At 42.9% G+C, this 12,012-nt stretch overlaps 1 protein-coding gene across 6 annotated transcripts in view; it reads right to left on the bottom strand.

The window, feature by feature from the left end:
• Window positions 1-12,012, bottom strand: part of ATG13 (autophagy related 13) — a 58,066-nt gene that overhangs the window by 23,730 nt on the left and 22,324 nt on the right. For all 6 annotated transcript variants that reach the window (XM_012001384.1, XM_012001388.1, XM_012001385.1 and 3 more), the window contains 5 exons: window positions 6,571-6,652; window positions 5,516-5,596; window positions 4,945-5,064; window positions 1,457-1,503; window positions 324-464 (listed from right to left, as the gene is read on the bottom strand). In XM_012001384.1, the coding sequence (XP_011856774.1) occupies window positions 324-464; window positions 1,457-1,503; window positions 4,945-5,064; window positions 5,516-5,596; window positions 6,571-6,639 (458 nt within the window). In that variant the 5' untranslated portion in view covers window positions 6,640-6,652. The remainder of the gene's footprint in view (window positions 1-323; window positions 465-1,456; window positions 1,504-4,944; window positions 5,065-5,515; window positions 5,597-6,570; window positions 6,653-12,012) is intronic.

Genomic DNA, 12,012 nt, shown 5'->3' with positions numbered 1-12,012 from the left:
TGAGGCAGGAGAATGGCGTGAACCCGGGAGGCGGAGCTTGCAGTGAGCTGAGATCCGGCCACTGCACTCCAGCCTGGGCGGCAGAGCAAGACTCCGTCTCCAAAAAAAAAAAAAAAAAAAAGAAAAGGATGATAAACCTGGTGGTTTTGGAAAGGTAAGGTTCATAAGGAAGGCTGGATACCGATCACATGAAAGCGACAGCATCAATAATCCAACAAACCAACCAACTGTCCAAAACATCATCACAGAATATCTAAATGCTAGACAATGTGCAAAGTGAGGAGACTGATGAGTGAATCAAGATGACCATCTATGCTGTTTACCTGTATAATATGACATATTCATGCCCTTGTTTTCTGGAGAGCCTATAGGCTGGTGTCACCCTAGTTATAGCAAGAAGAGACTTCAGCAGCAATGACAGTCTGTTGTACACCGTGTAGGAAACTTTGATTTCTTTATCACACCTGCCAGGCACAAAGACACGGTCAGCATTCTCCTATTAAGCGCTGGAACTACACAAGACCAAATTTATTATTAAGACATGCTCTGAACTAACCAGAGAACTCTAATTACACCTTTATCAACAGATGATTGAGGTTAAGTCAATGTTTTACTTTCTCATGTACTAGACACAGGGAAATGAGCACCAAAAGGCACCCAATATATTTTTTTCTAGCTTCAAAGTACTTTATTTTTTTAGAAATAAAGCAGCACATCTGAAAACATATAAATAAATAAATACTGCAATTATATACACTGAAGGTGCAAACACGTACTATCCTATGAGCTGTCTATCTTGATAATCTAACAGAAGTCTGGGAAAAGTCAGCTTGGCTCTAAAATTTTGGGCCATAACCTGGCAATTGCATTTATTCAATAAAGAAAATTAATGTCCCTACATATACTTATCACTAAGATTTTTCTTTTGATGTGTTGATATTTCCTCAATTTTCCTATATACTCTTGTTGAAAACTGAAGCTTCAGACAGGAGGTAAGCTAATCTGCCTTGAAAGAAGAAAATGGGGGAAAGAAATAACATGCATTTCCAATCCATGACCCGTACAGTCTGTAAAAAGGAGCAGGGAGGGGAAATCTTATTGGATGGCTGCCACACAGAAAACAGACAAAACAGAGTAGTCATATTACAAGAGCTCGCAAGGGATTTAATCAGAGAACTAGCTGTACTCTGGGAAAACAACAAAGCCTTTTCAGCTTCCTCTGCTGCTCCTTTCCCTGTAGTATCTGAGTCTCTCTGGACTGATGTTCCCTCTGAAGGTCATCTCTGTGTCTAGGCTGGAAGCCAAGCATGAAACAAATTGTGGCACAGACCTACTGGCTTTGTTAAGTGGTCAGAATGCCCTCCCTGACTCTGAAAACAAAGCCCTGCTTTTCACATGATGTCATCTAATTTATCCTCAGCAACCACAACCAAGGACCCAAAGATGCAGCACTTACTTTTCGTTCATTTCAAGACACCATATTTCCAGCTCCATGGAATCTCCCTGTAGAAAGGACAAATTTAAAATATTTGTTTTAAAAATTTTTAATTTCAAAGCATTACAGTCACTATAAAAATATTAAAAGGTATAGATAAGCAAAAAGAAAAAAAGGGATATCAACTTATAATCGAACCAGCCTCTTCTCTAAATAAAAGGGCAATCACAGTCTATATACTACTTTAAGGACTTGCTTTTTCTTAATAAATACTTCATGGAATTTTCCCTATAATTAAAAATTCTAAATCATTTAAAATGGTTCCGCAGTATCCCACTATAGGACTATCATTTTATCCAACCAGTCCTCCAATTCTCGGACATAAAGGTTGTTTCTTTTTTTTTTTTAATTTTTTTTTTTGAGACAGAGTCTGGCTGTGTCCCAGGCTGGAGTGCAATGGCCGGATCTCAGCTCACTGCAAGCTCCGCCTCCCGGGTTTACACCATTCTCCTGCCTCAGCCTCCCAAGTAGCTGGGACTACAGGCGCCCGCCACCTCGCCCGGCTAGTTTTTTTTTTTTTTTGTATTTTTTAGTAGAGACGGGGTTTCACCGTGTTAGCCAGGATGGTCTCGATCTCCTGACCTCGTGATCCACCCGTCTCGGCCTCCCAAAGTGCTGGGATTACAGGCTTGAGCCACCGCGCCCGGCCTGTTTCTTTTTTTTTTTTTTTTTAAGACAGAGTCTCACTCTGTGACCCAGGCTGGAGTACAGTGGCATAATCTGGGCTCACTGCAAGCTCCGTCTCCCAGGTTCATGCCATTCTCCCGCCTCAGCCTCCCAAGTAGCTGGGACTACAGGCACCCGCCACCACAGCTGGCTAATTTTTTGTATTTTTAGTAGAGATGGGGTTTCACATGTTAGCCAGGATGGTCTCGATCTCCTGACCTCGTGATGCACCCGCCTCGAACTCCCAAAGTGCTGGGATGACAGGCATGAGCCATAGCACCCGGCCAAGGTTGTTTCTTTAGTCTTGGTTTTTGTATCTTCATCTGAGTTTGAACATAAAGGTTGTTTCTAGTTTTCATTACTGCAAACATTAGTGATAAACAACCTTGAGACTAAAACTTTTCCAACAAACTCAATTAATTTCTTTGGGAAAATTTTCAGAATTACAACTGCTGAGCCGGGCATGGTGGTTCAAGCTCATAATCCCAGCACTTTGGGAGGCCGAGGCCGGCAGACCATGAGGTCAGGAGATCAAAGCCATCCTGGCCAACACGGTGAAACCCCATCTCTACTAAAATACAAAAAATTAGCCGGGCGTGGTGGCACGTGCCTGTAATCCCAGGGAGGGGAAGGTTGTAGTGAGCCAAGATCGTACCACTACACTCCAGCCTGGGCAACAGAGCAGAAAAAAAAAAAGTGCTATGGGGGTGGGGTTAAGTAATTTAGCTAAAGTCACTTGGCTGGGATTGAACTTGGCTCTGTGTAGCTCCAAATTCTATTTACCTTTAATTATACCATACAGCCTTACAATCTATTAGTGAAAATACATTGAAACAGTATCTCCATCAATCCTAATGTGAAATAAGGCAAGCACATTTTTAAAACTCATAATACTGGCTGGGCAAAGTGGCTCACTCCTATAATCCCGGCACTTTGGGAGTGTGAGGCAGGGGGATCAGCTGAGGCCAGGAGTTTGAAGCTGCAGTGAGCTATAAGCAGAACTGCACTCCAGCCTGGGCAGTACAGGGAGACCCTGTCTCTACAAAATTTTTTATTTTTTTTTAAACATTAGCCGTGTGTGGTGGTGCATGCCTGTACTCCCAGCTACTCGGAAAGGCTGAAGTGGGAGGATCCCTTGAACCTAGGAATTTGAGGCTGCAGTGAGCCATGACTGCACCACTGAACTCCAGCCTGGGTGATAGAGTGAGACCCAGTCTCAAAACAACAGCAGGCTGGGCATGGTGGCTCAGGCCTGTAATCTTAGCACTTTGGGAGGCCCAGGCAGGTGGATCACCTAAAGTCAGGAGTTCGAGACCAGCCTGGCCAACATAGTAAAACCCCGTCTCTACAAAAAATACAAAAAATAGCCGGGCATGGTGGCACACACCTGTTAACCCCAGCTACTCGGGAAGCTGAGGCACGAGAATTGCTTGAACACGGGAGGTGGAGGTTGCAGTGAGCTGAGATCATGCCACTGCATTCCAAGCTAGGAAACAGAGCAAGACTCTGTCTCAAAAAAAAAAAAAAAACAAAAAACCCCCAAAAGCACCCAGCAAGTCACACTGTAGAAACAAATATAAACAAAGCACCATAGGAATTCTAAGTAAAGACTGCAGTTATATCTCCCACTAAAAGGGGGACAGTTTCTAGAGCACGTGAGTCTTGAAGGATGAGCAGAAGTATGTCATGCGAACAAGAGGGTAAAGAGCCTGCATCAAGTGGTTGGAATAATAAGTTCAAAAACCACGATCCCTGCAATACCAGCACTCTGAGAGACTGAGGCAGGCAGATCGCTTGAGCTCAGGAGTTTGAGACCAGCCTGGGCAACATGGTGAACCCCCATCTCCACAAAAAATACAAAAACTAGCTGGGCAAGGTGGTGCATGCCTATAGTCTCAGCTACTCAGGAGGCTGAGGTGGGAGGATTGTTTGAGCCTAGGAGGTCGAGGCTGCTATGAGCCATGATTGTGCCACTTACTCCAGCCTGGGTAACTGAGCAAGACCCTGTCTCAAAAAACAAAACAGGTCAGGCGCAGTGGCTCACACCTGTAATCCCAGCACTTTAGGAGGCAGAAAGTGGGTGGGTCACCTGAGGTCAGGAGTTCAAGACCAGTCTGGTCAAAACGGCGAAACCCTGTCTCTAGTAAAAATACAAAAATTAGCCAGGCATGGTGGCAGGCGCCTGTAATCCAAGTCACTTGGGAGGCTGAAGCAGGAGAATCGCTTTAATCCAGGAAGTGAAGGCTGCAGCGAGTCAAGATCGTGCCACTGTACTCCAGCCTGGGCAACAAGAGTGAAACTCTGTCTCAAAAAATAAAATAAAATAAAAACAAAAAACAGGGCGGGCGCGGTGGCTCACTCTTGTAATCCCAGCACTTTGGGACACCAAGGCAGGCGAATCACAAGGTCAGGAATTCGAGACCAGCCTGACCAACACGGTGAAACCTCGTCTCTACTAAAAATACAAAAATTAGCCAGGCGTGGTGGCGTGTACCTGTCATCCCAGCTACTCAGGAGGCTGAGGCAGGAGAATCACTTGAACCCGGGAGGCAGAGGTTGCAGTGAGCCGAGATTGCTCCACTGCACTCCAGCCTGGGCAATAGACCGAGACTCAGTCTCAAAAACAAACAATCAAGCAAACAAACAAAAAAAACCCATGACCCCCTCAGAGAATGATAAGCACATCAGAGAGGAAAGGGCAGGAATAAGACTGAGAAATGAATTCGACTCAGAGGAGGAGCCTTGAGTTCTAAATGAAGACACCAACCTGGCCATAGCCTTACCTCAGAAGTCTTAAGTGAAATCTCCACACACATAGACCTCCCGACCGCAGGCAGCTGCCCTGCCAGTGCCTTCTTTGCTTCATGTGTAACCTCTGGGATGTCTTTGATTGCTAAGTTGAACTGGAAAACAAAAGGGACTCTTGCATGAAACACTCACAGGAACATTATGAAAACGGAAATTAGTATATGTTGGGTAATGCAAGTATTGCTGTGACTGATTAAGGAAGACAATTCATTCACTTCTCCCTTCCCCATAAGGGATAATACTGCATCAAAGCCACAAACCTCAAGTTGAAAAAGGTAATTATCATTACAAAAATTGGCCAAGATACAATTTTTGTCTTCCAAGGACTAAGCTTTTCATCTATCATAGCAGAAAGTTAAGAACCAAATAAATTCAGGATTAACATACAATAGGAATACCCTTTTCAAGTAAATGGATCAAATAGAATTAGATATTTTAATGTTATTTATAATAATATAAATGTTATTAATTATTGCACTTGAGAACTTTACATTCATTCCTTGTGACAAACACTACAGTATATCTTAGTAAATAACAGAATTTTACCCAATCTGAACCCGTTGGAGATGATGATGAACGAGTGCAAATCTTTTCACCAAGACGAGCCTGGACAATCACTTGGACAGTCTGGAAAAAAAAAAAAAGAAACCCCAAAATGATGAAAAGTCTTAACAAACTAATCTGGCTCCTGATCAGGGTTTAAAATCCTCCCAATACAGGGTTTAAACGATGCCAATTAACCATAAGTATACTTTGGGAAACAGTATAGTTTTAATTTTTGAGAACAGATAGAAAAAACATTACATACAAAAAACAACTTTATAAACATTTCTGAAGGTATAGTGTCAACCAATGAAAGGAATTACAGGTTGAGGCTTGGAAACTGTAATATTCTCATACGGCAGAAGGAAAGCTGAGCATAGTGGTTTGATGTTCATAAAGAAACGAGTCCAACTGTGGTTTTAAATATTCACTGCCACAAACTTACAACCCCATGGTAGATTTAAAACAAAAATTCCACAATTATTCATACCATTTGGCCCATATGGCAAAAGTCTTCCACATAATTTCACAACTAAAATCAACTACATGGATTGTTCTAGCATGGCAATGGTTGAGAGGAGTGACATAGGTGGAAATGATTTTTAGATTTAGGAAAATATGGGATTCAAAATTCAATTTTAATTCCCCATTTACCAGAAAGGGAAGAATATATAAAATTTGAACATTTCAGGATTAGTTGAAACTTAAGGAAAGATGTCCGAAATGCTGCCCATTCCAGCTGACGGTCTTTGTTCCCACCCAAAGGGAACATACTGTGCCAATAACCTGGCATAACAATTTGACATTTCTGCAGTCTTACAAAAAAAAAAAAAATTTTTTTTTGAACAAGTAGCTGTAGAAAATTGGAAGCTACATTTTAGCTACACCCCCAATACCGCCCCCATACCTCACAGTTTGGTTGACAACAGACAGAAGTATCCCTTAAAATGGGCAAGCTGCAAGCTGTTATGCTACTTTCCAAAGAGAGTTGTTCGCAAAAGGCAGAAGCACGGAAGTTATTTCTAACACTTCTGGGCTCACGAGAATGGACATATTACCTTGAGGGCAAAAAATTTAATAAACTTGTCCAGATCCTTTCTGTCCTGGGAATTGAGATCAGTTTCCATTGCCTATAGGAATCTAAAAAGAAAAAAAAAAGTGAAAAAAACATGACTTATATCTTTAAAAAGGCATTGATACATCAAAGCATACAGAGATGGTATTGTCTACTAGCCTAGGAATAATCATGTGGGAGTGGGAGGAAAAAAAATTTCCTTTAACTAAAGATACCAATGTGAAAAACACTAAGATACTATCTCTTGAGGAAAATAGATTTCACAAAGAGTTACATCTAGGAACCTAAAAAATGAATGAGAACATTTTACCTGATTCTGAAACTTTGAGCTTTAAATATAATTATCCATTCAAAATTATTTCATCATCCAGCAGATTTAGGACTACATTTTAATCAGACATAAACTTTGCTGAACACACATGAGTTAACTTATCTTCCTTCAAAGGCCACTAAATCAATTTAACTTTGGGGAGTTATGGGCTTTTGAGAATCTATTGGCAAAAGCCCTTTCTCCAGAAAAATATATACATACAGGAATGTTTGTATATAATTTCATGGGGATTCATGGATTTCATGAAACACACCATAAATGCCCTCCCTGGCTGGCCGCTATGGGTCATGCCTGTAATCCCAACACATTGGGAGGCCAAGGCAGAATTGCTTGAGCCATGGAATTTGGACCAGCTTGGGCAAGACCAACATGGTGAGACCCCATCTCATATTTAAACAAAACAAAACAAAACAAAAAGCCCTCCCAGGTTGAAATGATTTGAGATGATTTGATAGAAAGGATGCATTTAGAGAGAGACAAGCATGAACAAAGAGGCATAAACAACAGAGAGCAAATTAGGTTTAGAAATAATAAGTATTTCAGTTTTCCAAAGGATTGAGTATAGATGGAAAATGTTAATGGACGTCCTGGGCCAGCAGATAAAATGGATTCCCGCAGCTGAGGGGTGCCATGTTTAAAACAGAACAAGACGGCCATAGCTGGCGGACCAAGTAATTATGTACGGTTTGTTCTCAAAAACATGTATAAAAGTAGTACAGGACCTCCCTTTTTACAATCAAGCCGAACGTGTTGGAGCTGTTGATCCCAAGCTAAATTGGGCAAGAACCCCCAACCCCCAACCCCTGAACTCCCTCAATCAGCCGTTTGAAACAAATGTCTGAGAGACTTCTGGTTTTGGGCTTGGAAACTAACCCTTTCTGGCTCAGGGCTCAGCTGTATCAACCAATCAGAACTCGGCTATGCTGACCAACCAGAACTAAGCAAAGTTTCAATCCTTCCTTTGCATAAACGGACCTGACTCTGAACCTAGGCACTATAAAACCTGCACCCTCCCTTTGTTCTGCCAGTTTGCAAACTGTTCACTGGGATAAAGTCTCTTTCCCCCAAATTCCTTTGCAGAGAACTTTTGTTCACAGGAAGTAATACAGTGTTGGGGCCAGACCATGAGCATCTTGAATATAATCAGCATCTAGAAGCCAGATCTGCACCTAGTGTAGGAGACAGGGGAGCTCACCCAAGGCTTTTGACAAGAGGAAGTGACACAATCAGAGTGGTAACAACATCTTGAATGTTGCTTTAGAAAGACAGCTTTGGCTGGGCACGGTGGCTCACGCCTGTAATCCCAGCACTTTGGGAGGCTGAGGCGGGTGGATCACGAGGTCAGGAGATCGAGACCATCCTGACTAACACGGTGAAACCCCGACTCTACTAAAAATACAAAAAATTAACAGGGCGTGGTGGTGGGCACCTGTAGTCCCAGCTACTCAGGAGGCTGAGGCAGGAGAATGGCGTGAACCCGGGAGGCGGAACTTGCAGTGAGCCAAGATCGCGCCACTGCACTCCAGCCTGGGCAACAGAGCCAGACTCTGTCTCAAAAAAAAAAAATAAATAAATAAATTAGAAAGACAGCTTTACGGGCATAATGCAGAACACTTTTGAGTATGAAAAGCGGGGAAATCAGTTAAGTCCTTGGCAATTTTAATTAAGGATTGTGATCAAGGTCAAAACTCTAGCACAGGCATGATTGGGCGATATTTTGGAGAAGCTGAAGGCCAGGCGTGGTGGCTCACGCCTGTAATCCCAGCACTTTGGGAGGCCGAGGTGGGTGGATCACTTGAGGTTGGGAGTTTGAGATCAGCCTGGCCAACATGGTGAAACCCCATCTCTACTAAAAATGCAAAAATTAGCTGGGCGTGGTGGCACACGCCTGTAATACCAGCTACTTGGGAGGCTGAGGCAAGAGAATTGCTTGAATCCAGGAGGCAGAGGTTGCAGTGGGCCCAGACTGCGCCACTGCATTCCAGCCTGGGTGGCAGAGTGAGACTTCATCTCAAAAAAAAAAAAAAAAAAACCCCAAAAAATAAAAAACCAAGGAAGAGTTGATAAGATTTAATGACTTATCATTTTAAGTCATTAAACGTAGCTAACTGAGAGGCTAGAGTTTCATTTAACAAAACCAGGGAAGCCAGATTGGGAAAAGATTTTAAGGAAAAGAATAAACAAAAGGAGAACTGAAAGAGGAAATAATGGGTACACGTTAAATTTTTTTTTGGCTGGGGACGGTGGCATACACCTGTAATCCCAACAGTTTGGGAGGTTGAGGCAGGTGGATCACTTTAGACCAGGAGTTGGAGACCAGCCTGGACAACATGGCACAACCTGTCTCTACTTAAAATACAAAAAAATTTAGCCAGGCATAGTGGCACATGCCTGTAGTCCCATCTACTCAGGAGGGTGATGTGGGAAAAAGGCCTGAGCCCTGGAGGTCAAGGCTGCAGTGAGCCATGGCTGCTCCACTGCACTCCAGCCTGGGCAACAGGAGTAAAACTCTGTCTCAAAAAAAAAGAAAAAGAAAAAAAATTCAGGTATAACTTAGATGCATTGAAATGCACAAATCTTGGGTGTACAGGTCAATAAATATTTTTATATGTATACACCCATATAACCACAATCCAGATACAGTTATAGAACATACCGAATATTCTAGAAGGCTCCATTACACCCCTCTCAGTCTATAAATCCACCAAAAGGAAATAATTATGATCTCTGTCACCACAGATTAGTTTGGGCTGTTCCGAATTTCTTACAAATATAATCAATAACATTAACTCTCTTGTGTGTGGCTTTTATTCAACATTATGTCTGTAATACAATTCATCTACACTGTTGGATATAGCAGCAGCTTATTCTTTTTCATTGCTTCATGGTACCCTATCTCATGAATATAACATAATATTAAAAATAAATTCTAGGCCGGGCACAGTGGCTCACGCCTGTAATCCCAGCACTTTCAGAGGCCGAGGCGGGTGGATCACGTGGTCAGGAGTTCAAGACCAGCCTGGCCAAGACAGTGAAACCCCTTCTCTACTAAAAACACAAAAATTGGCTGGGTGTGGTGGTGGGCACCTGTAATCCCAGCTACTCAGGAGGCTGAGGCAGAGAACTGCTTGAACCCAGGAGACAGAAGTTGCAGTGAGCCAAGATCGCACCACTGTACTCCAGCCTGGGCAATGGAGCAAGACTCCGTCTTAAATAAATAAACAAATAAATAAAATTCTACTGATCATAAACATTTGGGTTGTTTCCTGTTTTTAGCTATCATATTCTTGTATCTGTCTTTTGGTGGATGTAAACATTCACTGCTATCAGAGGCAAAGCCAGGAATGTTAATGGTGGGTCACTGAGTATACGGTACATATGTTTAGCTTAAATAGACACTGCCAGAAAGGTTTAAAGTATCTGTACCAGTTCACAGTCCCAGCAGCAGTGTTTGAGTGCTCCAGCTGCTATAAATCTATATACCACTTGGCAATACTTATTCTTTAATTTCAGCCATTCTGGTAAAGATAGTAGTATCTGGTAGTATCTCATCTAATCTGCATTTCCCTGATAACTGAAATTTCCCCTATTAGCACCTTTACATATGCTTATTAGCAATTTGGATATCCTATTTTATTATTGTATTTTTTAATTTTGTGAGACAAAATATTGCTCTGTTGCCTAGGCTGGAGTGCAGTGGCATGATCATAGCTCACTGCGGCCTCAATCATCCAGGCTCAGGCGATCCTCCTGCCTTGGCCTCCAAGTAGCTGCAACCACAGGCTACAGCTAAGACACCCTCTTTTGTGAAGTGCTAGTTTAAGCCTTTTGCCCATTTTTACCATTGGGTTTTCTTTTTCTTACTGGAGTTTTAAACATATATTCTGGATACAAGTACTTCGTTGGATATACATACTGCAAATATCTTCTCCCAGAGGTGGCTTGCCATTCTGATGGAACCTATTTTTAATTTATTTTTATTTATTTATTTATTTTTGAGACGGAGTCTCGCTCTGTCGCCCAGGCTGGAGTGCAGTGACGCGATCCCCGCTCGCTGCAAGCTCCGCCCCACTGGGTTCACACCATTCTCCGGTCTCAGCCTCAGGCGCCCGCCACCATGCCCGGCTATTTTTTTTTTGTATTTTTAGTAGAGATGGGGTTTCACCGTGTTTGCCAGGATGGTCTCGATCTCCTGACCATCTGGGATTACAGGCGTGAGTCACTGCGCCTGACCTATTTTTCATTTTTTAAAAAGAGACTGAATATACTAACAGACAACGGCTATGAAGCCATTCTTAGAAGATTAACAAGAATTCTGGACAGAAATATAATTAACCATTAATCAGGCTGCACTTTGACCCACTTCCTTGTAACCATTTGCATCCCTACTGTTCTATAGCTAGGCTCCCTGATGTTAGAATCATGAGACTTTCGTTTAAGAATTGCTTAAGTACACAGGCACAGTGGCTTCTGCCTGTAATCCCAGTACTTTGGGGGGCCAAGGTGGGAGAATCACTTTAGTCTAAGAGTTCGAGACCAGCCTGAGCAACATGGTGAATCATCATCTCTAGAAAAAAAATATATATAAAAATTAGCAGGGCATGGTAGTCCCAGTTACTCAGGAGGCTGAGATAGGAGGATCGCTTAACCCCGGGAGGCAGAGATTGCAGTGAGCCGAGATTGTGCTACTACACTCCAACCTGGTCGACAGAGCAAGACCCTGTTAAAAAAAAAAAAAAATTGCCTAAGCAGATCCTGAATAGCTGACACCAAACAGTTTAAAGACCCCCACAGAGGCCGGGCACTGTGGCTCAAGCCTGTAATCCCAGCACTTTGTGAGGCCGAGACGGGCGGATCACGTGGTCAGGAGATCGAGACCATCCTGGCTAACACGGTGAAACCCCATCTCTACTAAAAAATACAAAAAATGAGCCGGGCGAGGTGGCGGGTGTCTGTAGTCCCAGCTACTCAGGAGGCTGAGGCAGGAGAATGGCGTAAACCCGGGAGGTGGAGCTTGCAGTGAGCTGAGATCCGGCCACTGCACTCCAGCCTGGGCGACAGAGCGAGACTCCGTCTCAAAAAAAAAGACCCCCA

Source organism: Mandrillus leucophaeus, unplaced genomic scaffold, assembly GCF_000951045.1.
Source record: "Mandrillus leucophaeus isolate KB7577 unplaced genomic scaffold, Mleu.le_1.0 Scaffold66, whole genome shotgun sequence".
Lineage (NCBI taxonomy): Eukaryota > Metazoa > Chordata > Mammalia > Primates > Cercopithecidae > Mandrillus > Mandrillus leucophaeus.
The sequence above is the reverse complement of the archived record's forward strand: the minus strand, read 5'-3'. Positions and strand labels throughout refer to the sequence as shown.